This window comes from Mauremys mutica, chromosome 2, assembly GCF_020497125.1.
Source record: "Mauremys mutica isolate MM-2020 ecotype Southern chromosome 2, ASM2049712v1, whole genome shotgun sequence".
Taxonomy (NCBI): Eukaryota; Metazoa; Chordata; order Testudines; family Geoemydidae; genus Mauremys; species Mauremys mutica.
Genome location: NC_059073.1, coordinates 299952461 through 299971259, shown reverse-complemented (window position 1 = coordinate 299971259; position 18799 = coordinate 299952461). Strand labels below are relative to the sequence as shown.

Sequence of the window (18799 nt, the reverse complement as noted above, 5' to 3'; positions counted from 1 at the left end):
CTAATGAATGTAATTGTTCTTTGGTTTTTCTCTACTGGTGTTTATTTCTTGGCCTTTTCATTAGAATGAATAAAATGTTGTACTGATGATTAATAGTATGAATGAAGTCATGGTATTGTAAGTGATAAAAGAATCAGATGCGTGTTTTCAGTTCCAGTCTAATAAAATATGTCCAACTGAGAAGATCAAGATCTTCCAGTGGGAAAACTGAAGCAGTTTATAATTAGTTTTACATTAAAAAAAAATTACTCAGACAGTAATGCAATAGGAAACACAGAAATGCTAAAATGGTCTTTCAGCTTCAAAAGATTTAATGTTTTCTTTAGAGTTTGCAATCACTTCACAGTAGCTCTGGATACTTGTACCTATAGGAAAATCCACATTACATATGATCTACTTTATTAATCCAAGGAGGAAAACTAAAGTATCACAGTAAAAGCACCCTCCTTCACTTATGCTATTCTTTGAGAGGCCTGCAGCCAAAAAGCCTGAGACAATACGTGTCCTGATGGTTAAGTATTTTTGGATGATCGAATGAAGAGAGAATTTGAGACCTGTGATGGAAAATGCCTTGTCACTAGTCACATCCATGGTAAACAGGGTGCTGCAAATAAGTGTCTTCACTGATGACAATTGATGTGCTGTAAGGAGAGAGCAGCTCGCTCAGGTCGTCAGGACTTCAACCATTTTGCACTTAAGAGCTCAAGACCAATACTTTCAATGCTGAAAGCAGAGTTTTGGAGGTAGTGAAGTGGAAGCAGTATTCTAAAGCATTTAATGTATTGGCAACAATATTAAAAGTTCTTGCTGCCTATGGTGAAAACTAGAGCTGACATGATTTTCACTACCCTCACACACACAACGAAAGGAGGAGGGAGAGAGTGTTTCTTTAAAATTTCCTTTGAAATTTGGGTTTAGCAAAAAAAATTGAACCCCAAAATTTCAGTTTTCAGTAACTAAAATGCCAAAGTCTTTAGTTAAAGAAGTGAAAAACATCCAGTTTTCACTTGCCAGAACTGCAACATTTGTTTAAATGGACTATTTTGTGGGAGTGGGAAGAGGGGGGATCCATTTAGTCAAAAAGAAAGGAAAAAAACAATTTTTTAACCTGTCCTACTAAAAACCACTATGGATGCTGTGTCATCGTCACCATTTTTGTTCAATTTAGCATAATTTAACATTACATTTTTACCTGATGAATACAAGCTATTGACTTTGTGGGGCTACTGTGTGTGTGTTCCATCTTTAGATGTCTTAATAAGGTACAGGACAAAGTAGATGTGGTTGTGGCAAATAGCTACAAGTATAACTCCTGGATAAAAATTCCCCCATACAGTACATTGGCAGATACATGAAATTTCTTTGATTTAGTTGTGTTTTCTTATCTGCTGCTGGAGGTGAGCCCCAGATTGCTGTAGCATATCCATGTAAGACCTAATGTGGTCCCTAAAAAGAAGAAATAAGTCATATTAGGAAGGCTCTGCTGAATTAATTCAAAGCTATCTTTTTTTAATATGGAACTGTGGGTAACACATTGATATTCTCGAGTTTCACAATTTCAATATCTGTTCTCTCATGTGCATACCTAAAAGCATCAGAAGTTAATTTGTGTAGCATTTGCAGTGTACCAGGCACTTAAACAGAGATCAACTTAAATTCCTGCCCTACAGAGATCACAGTTTAAAACTAAAATCCATTGAAGTCATTAGAAAGAGTTCAGTGAGAACATGCTTAAAAGAGTTTACAATCTAAAATATGGGTTCTGCCTGCACATAACATAGACCCATCAATGTATTGGTCTGTTTGTATAGAGTGTGTCTTTTAAGGTTCATAGGAATTGCCATACCATTGGACTCATGTGGCGTACCTAGTCCTGTATCTTGCTGAACATCACCCAGTATCATAAGATTCAAAGGCGCGTGCAAGTAGTAGACAATTATGATTAGGGCCCTACCAAATTCATGGCCATGAAAAACTCATCACGGACCCTGAAATCTGGTCTCCTCCCATGAAATCTGGTCTTTTATGTGCTTTTACTCTATACTATACAGATTTCACAGGGAAGACCAGCATTACTCAAATTGGGGGTCCTGACCCAATAGGGAGTTGCAGGGGAGAGTCAAGGGTATTTTAGGGGGGTCATGGTATTGCTACCCTTACTTCTGCACTGCCTTCAGAGCTGGCAGGCCAGAGAGTGGTGTCTGTTCACTGAGCTCCCAGCACTGAAGGCAGAGCCCTGCCAGCAGCAGCATGGAAGTAAAGGAGGCAATACCATACCATGCCACCCTTATTTCTGAACTGCTGCCTTCAGAGCTGGGCGGCCAGAGAGTGGCGGTTGCTGACTAAGGGCCCAGCTCTGCAGCTCAGGACTAAACCCTGGTCTACATTGGAGGAGTGGGGGGTGTCGATCTAAGTTACGCAACTTCAGCTACGTGAATAATGTAGCTGAAGTCGACGTACTTAGATCAACTTACCATGGTGTCTTCACCGCAGTGAGTCGACTGCTGCCGCTCCGCCGTCGACTCTGCCTGCGCCTTTCACCGAGCTGGAGTACAGGAGTCGACGGGAGAGCGCATGGGGGTCGATTTATCGTGTCTAGACTAGACACAATAAATCGATCCCTGCTGGATCGATCCCCGCCCGCCAATCCGGTGGGTAGTGAAGACATACCCTAAAGGTAGCAAGACCATACCATGCCATCCTTTCTTCCGCGCTGCTGCTGGTGACAGCTCTGCCGTCAGAGTTCAGCTCGCAGGAGTCACCATTCTCCAGCTGTCCAGCTCTGAAGGCAGCACCACCAGCAGCAGCAGTGCAGAAGTAAGGGTAGTAGTACCGCAACCCCCCCTCCCTACAATAACGTTGTGACCCCCCCAATCCTTTTAGGGTCAGGACCCCTACAATTATAACACCCTGAAATTTCAGATTTAAGTAGCTGAAATCATTACATTTATGAATTTTTAAATCCTGTGACAGTGAAATTGACCAAAATGGACCATGAATTTGGTAGGGCCCTACTTATGATTAGAGCTAGTCAGGAACTTTCCATCTGAATGATTTTCCAACACTAAAGGCCCTTTTCACACATTCAGTTTTCCACAGGAAAACAGATTTTTCTCTGTTCCCGATCAGGAAAATTGATATGACTCTGCCCCACTTGTCTCTCTGGAAGACTCTGGTCAATTTTGCTTTCTGCTTGCAGGAAGGAAGTGAAATTGATAAAAACTTTTCTGAAAGGCAGCTGGGAAGCTTCAAAAATTCTGTTTTGTTTCTCCCTAAATGGAACTTTGTGGAAATTCCTTCTTGTGAAATGCTTTTGTGACTTTTGTTCCAACTTGTTCCAAAATAAATAAATAAATGCAAAAAAGGAAGGAATTTCCATTTTTCAGCCAGCTTTAGTTATGACTAGCCTGCCCTCAGAGTAGATTTCTTCCTAATGATTTGAGCCCTGATATTGGAGGGTTTAAGCTTTTATTAAAAATCAAAGTGTTTTTGTTTCTTATAGCATTTGTCCCTATTCAGTGCTTGGGGTCCAGTTGTGCTAAGCATGTTACAAACACATGTGAAGATACATCAAAATAGTGACAGAACTGGAAATAGAGCAATAGAATTCCCACCCACCCTCCATTTTTTCTTTCCCACCACCATAACACATCTGCCCATGTCGTCTTTTAATATTAAAAAGTCTAGAAGATAGGCCACATGACTAAATTGGAGACAGGGATTATATTCCTTCCTGTGTCCGTGACCTTGAGCAAATCGCTTCACTTCTCAGTGCCTCCACTTTCCTAAATGGGATTAAAACTACCTCCTTTGTAAAGGGCTGTGACATCTACCCTTGAAAAGCAATCTGTACAAGTAAAGCATTTATTCTTGTAGTACTATACATGTCAAACGTCATTGTTATTTAGAGACTGTTCCTTACATTTACTGTAGTCACTAAAAAAAAATGAAGTGTTCATCTTAACATTCTCCTCAAAATTTTCATATGACAATTTGAGACACTGGACTTATTGCATGTAATTACCAATCTGTAAATATGTCCATGTCTATCTTTTTCTCCATTTCGATCAATCATGTTTTTATTCTACACTGAATACAATCACACTACTGAAATTTATGCAGGAAAAAACTGTTCCTTCTTCCCTCCTTTCATGTTCTACAATGGGCTGCTTTCTATCAGCATTATCTGAATAGTGTGTGTCGGATCCAAAGTCAGAGGTCACTTCTGCGTACTTTGTTTATTTTATTTCTCAAAGTGTAAACAAAGCCCATACAAAAAGCTCTATGCATTTTAAAACTCCATTAGAGTAACAATACCATAATAACCATAATAACCAGCAGCATTGACTCATCATATTTAAACTCAAACAGCCAGTAAAATTAGTAAAGCCCCTTTCACTCCAATTTTCAAAAAGAGTCATTTTCTAATCACATCTCTTGCAATTAAGACATGGGGAATTCAGTACAGTATAATATTATGCCATTAGGATCCTTTTGTGAGTGCTGTTATCTCCTCCATCAATTATTTATACACACCCTTTTGTTAAGGTAAGTACTGTCTTTAGACAAAACTCACCGGGCAGTGGCAGCATCAAAGGCAAAAGATCCCAAGTCCATGTAGTATTGTGTTGTGGTTCTCAAAGTCATCCATGATTCACTAACCTGAAGTAGAACAAAACGGCTGGTGTTACTGGATTTGATACAACCCCAGTAGACTACAGGTCTTTTGGTAGAACCATACCTAACCTGATATGCGAGTCATGTTCAAATAGCTTTTGTAGCATGGCATAAATTGCTCAGATAATTATATAGGAAGACTCAGATGGATCCTAATTCTGAACATTTTAAATCAAGCAGTAAAAGATGCCTGCAAAATCAGCCCACGGGAAAGCTGTGCAACCAGCTATGGATCTGATTATACAACTGTAGCATAGCTTGCTGTTTCAAATTCACACACAATAAATCACAGGCAAACCTGAAGCAAACTTCTGAGTTTTGTACTAAATTGAGTTTTGCCTCCATCCTACCATAAATAAGAGTCTCCTGTAGGGCCTCTGTATATACAGTCCCCTGGGGGGGCGGGAGGGGAGACTGAGGTCAGTACTCTAGCCATGAGATGAGTAAGGCCTGGGTGATCACCTAGAAGTCAGGATGGAGAGGAAAGTCATAGAGTTTAGGGATGTTGGTTCAGAGCTGATGAGATTTGATAACAGCTTGGCTCCCAGAGCAGAAGGAAAGAGAGTTTGAAGAGCACCCGTATTACAAGGCTGGGTGATGGAATACAGGAGAATTGTCAACAGAGATTGGAAGCCAGACCGAAAGGAAGGTGTGGATGGTGAATGTAAGCTTGCAGTAGTATTGCCTGTGCCATAGCTGTGGGTAGAAGCCATCTGTTTCCAAGGCTATGAATCCAGCACAGTTTACCAGAACAAGATTAGTCCGTAGCGAGATGGTGGTGGTGGTGGTGATGGTGGGGAGTTTCACTTTACAAACCCTTTATTTCAAGAGCAAATGTGCCAGATTATACTGGCCAGATCATCATCTAACAACTTTACAATTCTTAGAGGTAGGAATAAGGAAGCTATTGACTATAGTATAAGAGAATGTAACCATGAACTATTCATCCTAGTACTTTTCCAGGAATGAGTTCAGTAATAATGGAATTTTGGTGTCCCTTTAAAAGCCAGTACCATATCTGCAAACAGGCAATCAGAAGGCAACGTATATATTTCCAATCTCTTACACAGTGCAAAGTTATCAAAAAAATACCTGTTCAGCCAGAGTGTAACCCCATGCATTCTGGCTGTTGCTTGGATCCCAATAATTCTGAGAATATGGTGTTTGTCTTTTAAGTCGTATAAACTCATTTGCTTCTTCTTCAGACACAAATGGTGCTCCCAATACACCTGAAATGGAAGTGGTGCAATGTCATAATGTTTGTGTGTTATTTTAGAATTTACACTTTACATAAATTTGTAATCATGAGTCATTCCTTCACAGAACAATGTTAACCCTAAACCAATGTATTAGAGCTTGTTCAAAAGGAATATTTGAATCCAAATTAGGCCACAAGTTTAGGTTTTTGTAAAAACAAGATTTTACAAACCTACGTCCTGTGGAAGGGTTTCTGCAAGTTTTCATTTAAATCCAAATGGGAGAAGTTATTTAAAAATGAATCATTCCACTTTATTGTGTGTGTAACATAAACAGTCCACCAGGGAGAGTCAGAAAGGGGAATTGCTTAAACTGATCATTATCAATTCTGAGAGAAATAAAAAACATAAAACATAGCTAGCAAAAAGTAATCTAGACTTTACTATCCCTTTTCTTTTTGGTGTGTGAGTGATTTTTGTATTGATTTTCATTAAAAAATAGACAATGAAAAGTATAAAAACATAAATGATTTAAAGCTTGTTTGTTTCCAAATACCACACATTTCACAGGCTAGCCAATAGAATTACACAATGTCACAACATGTCCAAGTTGCAAGACCAGACAATACAAAACTCTTCTTCTCCCTCCATGCCCCTCCTTCCTTCCCTCTTCTACCTTTTCATGTCTTCTACTACCCTTTCTCTTATTACTCTAAGTTATTAGTACTATAGCAAATACATGTGTTCTCTACTCTTACCATCCGGGATGGGCAGGGGTTAGTCACAGGGAGGGGCCCTGATCTCCATCAGTGGTTCCATGGAAGCTACTTGGTGAATGGGCCTAGTTCATAGATGGAGAGGTGTTGTGTTTCTGGTCTTGCTCTCAGCTTGTTCTGGGGAGACTTTTCAGTCCCTCCCTGTTGCAGATCATCTTCTCTGTGAAATGAGAATTCCTCTCAACAAGACGTGTTCTCTATTTGTCTCATTATTTCCACCGTATGTCTGGTCGACATCTAAAAATTAGCTCAACCTAGCTATTGCTTAGAGCTGTGAAAAATTTTGTACCCTATGAAACAGAGTTAGGTCATCCTAACTGTAAGGTGATGGAGTCACCTGTGAACTGGAACCTGATTAAACCCCATGGGTTGATGAGTCATGCTTGTGGTAGGCTCCAACCAATCCACAAGTCAGGTGCTAGTCTAGTGAATCTCAGGGAAGGTATATAAGCCTCACAGGAGAAAGAGCAGCTCAGTCTGCTCAATGTCACTTCAAGGCTTCAGACTCTCCCCTGTCTGATAGTGGTAACAGACTCCACGTGCCTTAGCCTGCTCCAGCCTTGCTCTTACTCTGGTCTTGCTCCAGCCCCACTCCGGACTCCTGATTCTGGCTCTAAACCCTGGTTCCAACCATAGGCCCAACTGCCATGGCTCTGACCATCCCCATCAGTTTCTCACACTAACCCCCACTGTAGATGCAGCTAGGTCAGTGAAAGAATTCTTCCATTGATCCAGCTCCCACCTATTGAAGAGATGTATTAACTACATAGACGGAAAAACCCTTTCCATTGATGTGGGACGCATCTACACTAGAGTGGTGCAGCTGCAGTGTTGTAGTTGTGCTACTGTAGTGTAGACATACCCTTAATATAGTAAAAGGTTTTCCCTTTCCCTCTGCAACCTTAACTTCAGATCTTATGGTTTGTGTATACAAAAAAGTTGCAGTTTAATTTAAATTGTTATTTTAAACCAGTGTAGTTAAACTTGTACAAACTTGTGTGGACACTCTTGGTTTAAAAACTGAAATAAAAAAGTCACTCAAACTGAAATAAGTGTGTCCATACACAGGATTGCCCCCATTTTAGCTAAACTGGTTTAAAACAACACTTTATATTAAACTGGTGCAACTTCTGTGTTTATACAAGACTATAGATTCAAGCAGAGTTCTGTACTCTTTGCACATTGCATCCAGTACTAGGAGTTGTGCAGGCCAAACTATGGAATCACTGACCTCTATCCAACTCCACGGCTTCTACTGAGTTTGTACAGGGAAACTGATTTGAACTTAGTAAACCCTTATGTTGATTATGCACAATAATGGATAGAATCCAGTTCACTCCCTCACAGTTAGCCCAGTAGTGTCAGTTCTGCTGGGCTAACGGGAGTAAAAACCTTCATTTGTCACTAGCAAGACCACGTACAGGGAACAGATTTGTGGAGTAAAACTGCTGCATATATTTACAGTGCTGCTGCTTTTCAGATCCAAAAAGCACTTGAAAACTAGACTGGAAAACTGAAGAGAAAATGTCATTGTTCATAAATAGGCTAAAATGGGGCCCAATCTGGCTCTGATCTTCAGATATTGGAATATAAATGTAAAATAGTTATAATACTAGATCAAACAATTTTGCTTTGCCAGAAAGATGGACTAGATTTCCTAAAAGGTCTTCTAGCCAACATTTGATATGCTTCTTATGCTTTGCTTGCTCAAACACTAAGTTAACGTGATTAGAAACAGGAAGCAGAAATCCAGTCATCTTCAAATAAAACTACTCTTCGGTTGAACCAACTATACAGATGAGCTAATGCATATTCCATGCAAATTGTCTTAGTTTTAAGCATAAAATGCTGTTTCTTAGGTGACTAGGAAATAACTAATTACTCCTGGTTTTCTGAAAGCAAGAAAAATTCCACAGAGAAATATTTTCTGCCTTTGTGCATGCAAGTAATACATGGCTGTTTCAGAGTTCAAGAGATTCAAACAAGGCTTTTACCGAGAGTGTAATATTTCTTAGTCAACTTACTATGAGCTTCTATCTAGGCATATATTTTTATTTTTATTTTTTTTCATATTGAACATATTTTGCGAACGTCATTACTATTCTGTGGTGAGATACTTGAACTTTGGTCAAAAATAAACACCATAATGTGCATTGCAGCTAGGGTGACCAGACAGCAAAAGTGAAAAATCAGGACGGGGATGGGGGCAGGGGTGGCTCTAGGATTTCCGCCGCCCCAAGCAGGGCGGCACGCTGCGGGGGGCGCTCTGGCAGTCACCGGTCCCGCGGCTCCGGTGGACCTCCTGCAGACGTGCCTGCGGAGGGTCCGCTGGTCCCGTGGCTCTGGTGGACCTCCCGCAGGCATGCCTGCGGATGCTCCACCAAAGCCGCGGGACCAGCGGACCCTCCGCAGGCACGTCTGCAGGATGTCCACTGGAGCCGCGGGACCAGCGGACCTTCCGCAGGCATGCCTGCAGGAGGTCCACCGGAGCCGCCTGCCGCTCTCCCGTGGGACGCCACCCAAGCGCGCGCTTGGCGCACTGGGGTCTGGACCCGGCCCTGGATGGGGGGTAATAGGAGCCTATATACGAAAATGACCCCAAAATCAGGACTGTCCCAATAAAACCGGGACATCTGGTCACCCTAATTGCAGCTATCATAAGACTTAACCTTTTTAATTGAAAAAAATGTAGTTAGTTGGAATCATTGATGTTGCTTAAGTTTTGTTGCCAAAGAGTACTTTTGGCCTTGTGACTTCTTGGTGAGTTACAATAAAAAGCATAAACAGAGTAGCTGTAATATTTCTCTTCAAAGAATGAGCATATAATATCTACTTTGTGGGGCAGTGATGTTTTAGCTTGACTCCACTGGTGGCAAGTTCTATGTTTTAAAGGTATTAGCTTAAATTTTTAATGGATACATATTCTTCCTAGACTGCACCAGTAGCCAATGGAAAATGCCATTCCATGAGAAATGTATTCTCATTTTCTCATGCAGAATTAATCTGTGCAAGAATGAGTGGGGCATTTTACTGAGAAATTACATACACAAAAGGAACTTTTTGACTGTTTGTAAACAGACAACTGCATACAATGCTGTTAGAACAAAGAGAAAAGATGGTCTTGTGGCTCAGACACAGAATTGGGAGTCAGAAGGTCTGGTTTCCATATCCATTCTGCCTCCTAACACCCTGTATGATCTTAAGACATGTTCCCTAACCTATGCCTCAATTTGTGCTTCTGTAAAATGGGTGTAATTCCTCTCTTCTTGTTGAACAGCTTGATTAATGTTTGTAAAAGAATTTATAATCTTCAAATAAGTATTTTATAGATGCAAGTCTTACCTAACAATTTTCTGCTGTATCCAATTCCAAATCTAGCAGCACTCTTGCACCAAAATTAGAAGAGCAGAATGTTGGCGCATCCAGCTGTGAGCAAGTGTGATGGATAGGGGTCAATTGCTCACAGTGCATAATAGTATCCTTAGGGACACCGAATATTGGAAGTTCCAGTGAAACAAAGATAAGTCAGTGGTAAGAAGGTCAAACAATGTTAGATATGTAAGTTTTTACTCTGTTACTGTTTCTTTTTTCCCCTCAGGATGAAAATATTATGTAGGAATAATACAGAGTCATGGCCAGAAGGGGAAGATAAAAGGAACATCTTTGAGGAGTGAGCTGCTGTGAGGATTACAGCAGCTTTTACCAGGTTGAGTGTTTGATTCCCTGCATATATCACTCATGTTTTTGGAAGACTTCATTAAATATTCTCACACCTAAAATGAATCTTATTAAAGTCACCAAGTCATGCTTGGTGGCTTAGTTTTTATAATCACTGTCTGAGGCAGAGAGTTTGGTCTTCCCTGGAGATATAAACAATAGTTATCACTATTGTCCCAGTGTCTTGAGAGCATCGCATTGTGGATTAGTGAAAACTGGCACAAGATTAAATTTGACCGTGAAGAAATGTTACATTCCCCAGGATACAATCTGGACTGCTGAAGAGCTGTGTCCCCTCAATTCTCCAACCTGGGGTGCCTTTTACATTGCTTTGCTGTGAGAGCTGCCACTCTTGGCCTTTGTCACACACAGCCTCTAGCATGGAAATTATTCCCAGCTGAGTTACATGAGTGCTTCTAGCCAGGCACTCCTGAATTGTATTGCGAAGTGATACCAACAAATTCCCAGTCTCACACTTGTCCCCCAAAATATACGTCCTTGTACAGCTCTTTCCTTCTGGACAACACGAGCTCATAGAACGTCCATCATTCCGTTAATAGAAAATGATATGCACAAATCCTGTTATCTCAAGAGGAGGTTCCCAAACACTTCAATCCAAACACACACAGGTTTAGATAAACCAAGTTTATCTAACATAGAAAAATGAGTTTTAAGTGATTACAAGTAAGGAGCCATAAAAATCAGAATTGATTACAAAGAAATAAAAGGTAGAACACAAACTAATACCTAACTGAACAAGCTAAGTGAATTTAAAGCTACAAGGTTTCTTTCACTACATATTTACAGCAGTCTGGCTGGATCTTTCAACCAGTACCCCTCCCTCAGTTCAATGATGCTCCTTTTGTCTTTCAAATGTTGTTGATGCCATAAGTGGAGATGAGGGGAAAGAGATTATACGTGTCCTCTGTTCCTCATTTTTATTTCTTTTCCTCTGCTTTGAGAATCATCTCCAGCTGGGGTTCAGGGGTAGCCAATCTGTTCACACAGGAACTCCCAGCTGCTCCCCCGCCAAGATGTAAATGTCTGGTTCATACCAGTCTTCCTGCCAAATAATGGCCATTTACCTAGGTGATAGTCCATTTGATTCTATTGACACCTGGCTGAGGCATCACTTTTCCTTTTGTCTCTGAGGAATTGGTTTGGGCTGCTTCTCCAGATTTGGGATATGCCTTAGTAACATCATCAATGTTACGTACAATGTTGCCACACATATTTTACCAGGACAATACTGATCAGTGAATGATGAGTTTTCAAATGATACCTCACAAGGCATACTTGGTACAAAATTTATCATAGCTTTGTAAAAGTGGTGAACATAAGAGTACAGTCTGTCACAAGAGAATCTGATTGACTCTTGTCATCTCTGTTCAATTAGTGAATGTGTACTCAATCCAGCCTGGAAGGTCAAAACTTGGCTGTGGAAAGGAAAATTAATTGGATTTAAATACTAGGATGGAATGAACTGAGGCAGGTCAAATATACAAAGAGGGTAAAATTAACTTGAGTGTAGCTCTTAGTTTAACTTGTGTTTAAACCCTTAACACAAGTCCTGAGTGGGACTTTAAATCTGCTGCACAAGGACAGATTTCAGATAATGATTGCCAGCTGAGCACAAATCCCAGGAGTGCACAAAAGAGAGTTCCTTTTGTTCACCTGGTGGAACTCCAGGCTAGAAGGATCCCAGTACAATTATTGTAATATAAGGAAAGATTTAAGAATAGGTGCTTAAAGTTCAACTCCTGAGCCTTGTTGCACATCTATATAGATGGTGTGATTTTTCTGAAGTGCTGAGCAATAGGAGCTGCTGTGTGCTTAACACTCATGGAAAAATCACCATCTATATCCATGTCTAATTATGGACCTGGGATCCAAACTTTATCCACTCTTGAAAATCTTGACTATATGGGATGCAGCTCCCAGATCTTAAGTCAGCACTAGTATTTCACTACTAATTGGCAAGCTTTGACAATTGGGACTATATCTATCCCTTATGCAACTCCACTGAAGTATAGGATTTATTTTGACCATTGATATTTACCCCATACATTTTAATCTTTAAAACAATGTGTCAAAGGGTAGCAATGTTTCAGTAATTGGTTTCCATGCACATTAGCAAATAAAGCTACTTTTTCTTCCTTTATTTTCTGATTTTTTTCCCCTTGTTTTTGCATGTCTGCCATTATTTCAAAACCCATAAGTAATTATGTACAGCAGTAGAACTTTAAAATTTGTAAAGTCTGCAGTTGCTATGGAGCCAATCCTTCTCCTTTTGCGTAATATTTCTTTTAACCATCAGCTTTGAATGTGCCTGGTCAGAATGTCAGATTTAAAAAGCAGACTTGTCTGTGATATCAGATATTCAAGCTAGCACTACCTGGATTACAGCTGAACTCTCAACCTCTGACCCTTTGGTCCTGTTAACGTTGCTGATATTGACGTGTTGAGTACTTTGAAAAGGTAAACTGAATGCTGCTGCTTAGGGTTATTCCCTAAAGTTAGAAATGAGCCAAAACCATGTCAGAATCTCAGCTTCAAATATTGCCCCCCTCCCCCTCCGCCACCCCAACACACACACACACAAAATGTACTGAAGATTCAAGAACATGGACCAGAATTTTGCAGCTTCAAACCCATTGCGATTTGAAATCTGTTTCAGTTGTCCTAATCAGAATAATTCATTTCATACTATGTGCTAGACACATTCATGACAAACATGAGATGGGGTTTGATAATGCTCTGCAGAGTCAAGAGAAATCTGGATTTGATTCTTATCTGTAGTCATTGTCAATTCCTCTGAAAGTTTCTGAGGGCTGGGAGCAGTATACTGAGTCCTTTGGAGAAATATAGAAATTGCTGCTTGCTACATTAACTATGAGCGATCATGTGAAACTTCACAGAGATCAAAACTTGCTGATTGGACATGACCCTTTTCAGGTACAGGAAGAGGGTTGCTATGGGATGCATTTTAGATTTCCACAGATTGCCTTTGAGATGCATGTTATGCACCTATGTTATAAGTTGTGATTTGAGATCACTGATCAAGTCAAAAGATATAAAACTAAGTTTTGATCTGACTTATTGTAAAATTGGTAACTTGTAAACATTTGAAATATAAACCTCATAAAATATAAACCTAGGCCAAAATATTTGTATTTGGATGTAGGCCCTTATATCAAGATTGAAGAATCTAAATAACCAAATAATTCACTTGGAGCTGTGGATACTCAGGAGCTCCGAAATACTGGCCATTTCTTATTAGGTAACTAAACGTGGGTAAAGGAACTCAAATTTCAAAGTTTTGGCCCTATTTGTTTGCCTTTATAGTTCTAACTATGACAGCCTCTTTTACTTTTGTCCTATTCTTGATTTTTCCAGCATCAGGTCACACAATAACTCTGTGGTAGAACCAAGACTAAACCCAAGGTTTCAATCACTATATAACACACTTCCCAAAGCAGGGGAGGGAGACTGGTGCTGCTGGAAGTCATTTGGAAGGATGGTGAAGTGTAAGGTTCTAACCAGCAGATCCTGTGGGGCATGTTTTAATCCTCACTGCCTTGATTTTTACTAAAAGACCCTTCGTTGCTAATGAATGGCTGAACTGTACATAACCAATGATCAAAAGGGGCTGTAAGAGCCTGTTAATATTAGTTGTAAGGAAAGCCTGAAAAAGAGCACAAGTAAGGGGGTTGTGAAAGATGGAAAAGAAAATGAGATAGGGAGAAACAGCATTTCTCAAAAATTAATATCACGATACTTTATTGCTCAGAGCTAAACTGAATGTAGGTTTTGTGGTGGGCTTTAATGAGGGTAAGTGCAGTGCAGGTAGAGGGAATAGCACCCATGAAAGGTGTAAGTCCCTCTACTCAACCAACATCTGTTGTAAAGTTTGATTAAGAGGAGGACTAAGTGCAGAGCAGACCAGACAAGTGGAATGGGTGAGGTCCTATCAAATCTTGGAAAGCAAGGCCTCTAGGTGCCCCTCCCCACACCTCACATGCAGAGAGAGTCACAACATTGCCAACATATCCACTAGGGATGGGGAACATGCAGCATATTCCTTCTGTTCCCCTCCCTATGGAGCACTGCTTCAGTAAGTCCATGCATCCAAGGGGCTTTGTAGGAGGGACAAGGGGCTTGGCCAAAACAGCAGTGGGAGGAGTTAATAAATAGTCTCACTCTGTAACAAGTTTCCCCTTCACCACAAATCTTGTTTTTAATTATTGCTCCCCCTCTGCCAGATGTTTGGTGTGTCTCTGTAGGCCTTTCAAGAAGAAAAATTGGTCTCAGCCAGGTCTAGAATCCATATTTAGTTCATGAGTCATAGGTGATTAATTAGTTCATGTTTCCTAAGTGTTATGTTTTGGTTAAGTTGGGACAAGTCACAATGGCACAGTTTCTTTATTGTCATTAGATACAGTCGGTTGCATGGGGTTCCTGGATCAACACTTTCAAAAATACTTGGTTTGGCAGTTAATACATTCACATGCAGGGGAACACCTCTTTATGTAAGCGATCAGCATAAATCTACTGTTATATCTGGTTACTGACTGTAGAACACAGCAGTCTTAAAGCATGTACGATAATTATGGTGCTAGTTTGGGTTTAGGTGAAAAGTGCATTCTCTTAGCCATAGTGACATTTCACTGCAACTACAGTTCAACTTCAGACATTTTCAAAAATCATTAGCGACTTTGGGTGCCCAATTTCAGATACCTTTTAAGGGTCTAACATTCAGAAAGTGGTGAGTATCTGCCCTCTGAAAACTAGGTGCCCTAACTTGTTTGAAAAATCATGAGCTTCTTATGTCAAGTTGGACCATGCATGCATATGAGCTATTTGTTTTCTCAATAACTAGTAATAAGGTAAGGTAAGAATAAAGTTTACAGAATTATTTTTAAAAATAATAAGCATTTAGCATTTCACAAACCACCCATTCATCCTCAGAAAACCTCTTCCAGCTATGTAAGCAGTATTATCCCTGTTTTAAAGATGGGAAAGAGGAGAGAGGCTAAATGATTAGCCTAAAGCCATAGACAAGGAGCACAATCAGGATTTTGACTCAGAGATCCTGTTACCTAGTCTTGTGCTCAAGCCACCAGCCCATGCTCTTTCTGCTGTACCCTTCAGTCTTTTAGAATACCTCTGCTTTAGTACTGCGATGCCTGCAGTACCACTTCTCCTGGCTAACTCTTTCGTATGAAATAAGACAATGACCGAATAACAGTACCAGGTGCTTACCTGTAAGCAACAGAACTGACACAGCAACTTGAACCATTTTAAGAGACATCAAGTGTAGTCTGGAAAACATTCTTCTTGCTTAACTATGGATATTCATGCATTTCGTACTTTGCTATCTTTAGGTTTATAAATCATTCACCAGCTACGTGTAAGCAGTCGGTGCAGACAGAGGGCAGGGTACAGTGCTTAGTTCAGATTTGTCTTACGTGCATCTCTTCGTACCCTTTGGACTTTGCAAGCTGGGCTTCTAATATGCCCCAACGGTTATTTTTTACATGTACACATAAATGTAATTTTGTATCATGAAATAGCACATCAAGCTCATTCTGTAAATGTAGCACATGGCAGGGGGCTGCACTTCAGTGTAATATTTTTCATAGATTTCAAGGCCAGACGGGACCATTGTGATCATCCTGTCTGACTTCCTGTATAACAGAGACCATAGAACTTCCCCAAAAGAATTCCTAGAACAGATCTTTTAGAAAAACATCCAATCTTAATTAATTACCATCATAGTTAAAAATGTACAGCTTATTTCCAGTCTGAATTTGTCTAGCTTCAGCTTCCAGGCATTGGATGGTGTTATATCCTTCTCTGCTGGATTGAAGAGCCCATGATTAAATATTTGGTCCCTATGTAGCTTACAGACTGTTAAGATCTTTGTTAAGCTAAGCAGATTGAGTTCCTCGAGTCCATCACAAGGCAGGTTTTCTAATCCTTTAATCACTCTCATGGCTCCTCTCTGAACTCTCTTCCCATTTATCAACATCCTTTATGAATTGTGGACACCGGAACTGGACATGGTATTCCAGCAGGAGCTGCACCAGTGCCAAAAACAGGTGAAATAACTCTCCACTCCTCCTTGAGATTCCCCTCTTTATGAGTCCAAGAATCGCATTAACCCTTTTAGCCACAGTGTCTCACTGGGAGCTCATGTTCAGCTGATTATCCACCACAACCCCAAATCTTCTTCGGAGTCACTGCAGTCCAGGATACAGTCCCCCATCCTGTAAGTATAGTCTCCATCCTTTGTTCTTAGATGTAAACGTTTACATTTTGCCATATTAAAATGCATATTGTTTGCTTACACCCAACTTAGCAGGCAGTCCAGATCTATATAGGGGTCAGTGAGCTGTCCTCTTCACTACTTACCGCTCCCCCAGATTTTGTGTCATCTGCAAACTTTAACAGTGAGTATTTTTTTCTTTCCTAGGTCATGGATAAAAATGTTACTTAGCATTGGCTCACCTGGATAGGAACAGGTGGGACTTGTATAAAACCAGGTAGCTGAGGGCAGAGTGAGCTGCAGTGAGGCGGTCTGCTGTCCCTCTCTCTCAGGCTAGGGAAAGAGAAGGGAGCTTGGCCCAGATGGAAGGGCATGCCCAGAGGAGTGTGGCGAAGGAGCCTGACAGAGGCAATGTAGGAAGCAGCCCAGCGAAAGAGCAGCAAGGTGTGGGACGGTGCAAACCTTAGCTGCTGGTTTTAGGGTCCAGGGGCTGGAGCCCAAAGAAGTAAACAGGCTTTGGTTCCCTTACCAGCCACTGGGGAAGTGGCACCATTGAGGGGCAGTGAATTGGAAGACTGCCTGGGACAGTCGGTACAGAGAGACTTTGGTACATACACCCCCCAGAAGAGGAAAACTACAGTAACCTGGCCAAAGGCCCAAGCCACGAAGAGAGAGCACAGTGAACTGTAGAGCGAGAAAGAGGCATGGCAGGGAATGTGAATGAGCTGCAGGAAGAGGTGTCAGACTGGCAGAGCTAATCCCCAGACCAGCCAGGATGAGACACCCTCGTATTGAGAGCACTCCATGACACCTAACAATTTTCTTATCACTATTTTCTTCAGTCTTGAAACTCTGTGTTCCCCACGGCCAGGCCATTGCTGCAGTCAGTATCTTTCATTCATCAGGTTTCCTCATATTCCAACATTCCGACCCATGCAGCAATTATCAGCATTACAGTTGCCTCATATACGCTGACTTTCATTATCAAAATGTCCTTATCCTTCCAGTCTTGCCAAGTTTTCTGAATGCCATAGTAACTAGTCTGATTCTTCTTTTTATGTCTTCTTCACAATTCCCTTTCTTCTATACTAGCCAAGTTACACACATTTTTTCCACTTGTTCTAGTTCTTTGTCTCTGATTTTACCTTTTCCTCTATTCTTCTGATTCTTCTCCATGCTCGTCTTCAGTCCTAATTTTCTGCCATCCCGGTTTTCTTGTTGGTTACTCTCTGTAGAGCCTCCTTGGTCATTGCTAAGAGGTCAATATCATCTGTGAAACTATAGTTAATCATTGTCCTCCCACATAGCATGACTCCTTCCATTTCATCTTTCAGTGCTTTAGCCATTACTGCTTCCAGTACAAAGTTGAGCAAATCTGGTACTAGCATGCATCCTTGTCTCACTCCTACAGTCGTCATCTTTTTGTCAACTTCTTGTATACTCTAACCACACTCATTGGCACGCTGTATATGTTTTCTGTTAGTTTAATCAGTTTCTTGAAGATACCATTTAATCTCAAAAGTTGCCACAACCTTTCTGCCCGATGTGACCAAAAAGTTGTTTGATGTCTATAAAGTTGTTTTACAAGCTCGATTGTAGTCTGTGTACTTCTTCAAGATCAATCTTATCACAAATAGCTGATCTATTGTACTTCATCCTAGTCTAAATCTGGCCTGTTCCTCTGCAGCCACTGCTTCCACATCCTTCTTTTCTGCAATGTCTTGGTGAATGCTTTTTGAAGCACACTCCTTAAGCTGACTCCAGTGTAGTTCTTATTTTTGCTCTTGTCTCCAATTTCCCCCGGTGCTGCTATTGCTTTCCTCCATTTGCTCAGCCCTTGCTCTTGTTTGCAAATGTTGTTGAATAGCTCGTGCATCACCTTTACCATGTGTTCCTCACTTGCTTGCAGCAGCTTTGTGGTTATGTTCTCACTTCCCAGTGCCTTTTTCTTTTTCAGCTGTCTATAGAGATCCTTACTACTTCTACAAATTCTGGCTCTCCCTTGTTCATACTGGAAAACTTCTCCTTGTCCTTTTCATCTACTTGTGTTCTGCATGTTGTACAGCTCTTCAAAACATTCATTCTGTTGCTTATTCAGCCACTCTCATAATCCCATTTTTTACACTCTTTCATATCTCTTCTATGATTGTTTCTTCTTTCACCAA

General features: G+C 40.7%; 1 protein-coding gene across 2 annotated transcripts; it reads right to left on the bottom strand.

Annotated features, from left to right (window-relative positions):
• Nucleotides 1-293: 293 nt before the first annotated feature.
• On the bottom strand, nt 294-15731 carry LOC123362469 (uncharacterized protein C3orf85-like). Of its 2 annotated transcripts, XM_045002772.1 has the most exons (4): nt 15629-15731; nt 5770-5906; nt 4577-4662; nt 294-1446 (listed from the first exon to the last, which is right to left on the bottom strand). In XM_045002772.1, exons 1-4 carry the CDS (start codon nt 15696-15698, stop codon nt 1368-1370), a joined length of 372 nt encoding a protein of 123 aa, XP_044858707.1. In that variant the 5' UTR covers nt 15699-15731; the 3' UTR covers nt 294-1367. The 2 variants fall into 2 exon arrangements, with proteins under 2 accessions (XP_044858707.1, XP_044858708.1); XM_045002773.1 differs by lacking the exon at nt 294-1446 and having other exon boundaries at nt 4573-4662.
• Nucleotides 15732-18799: the final 3068 nt, after the last annotated feature.

What these genes read in the sequence shown, in the direction of transcription:
- LOC123362469 (XM_045002772.1), bottom strand. Translation starts at nt 15,698, where the DNA reads ATGTTTTCCAGACTACACTTGATGTCTCTTAAAATGGTTCAAGTTGCT. An exon ending in GTCAGTTCTGTTGCTTACAG is followed by an intron (nt 5,907 to 15,628) that starts GTAAGCACCTGG and finishes CTTCCATTTCAG; the next exon opens with GTGTATTGGGAGCACCATTT. An exon ending in TTTGATGCTGCCACTGCCCG is followed by an intron (nt 1,447 to 4,576) that starts GTGAGTTTTGTC and finishes TCTTCTTTTTAG; the next exon opens with GGACCACATTAGGTCTTACA.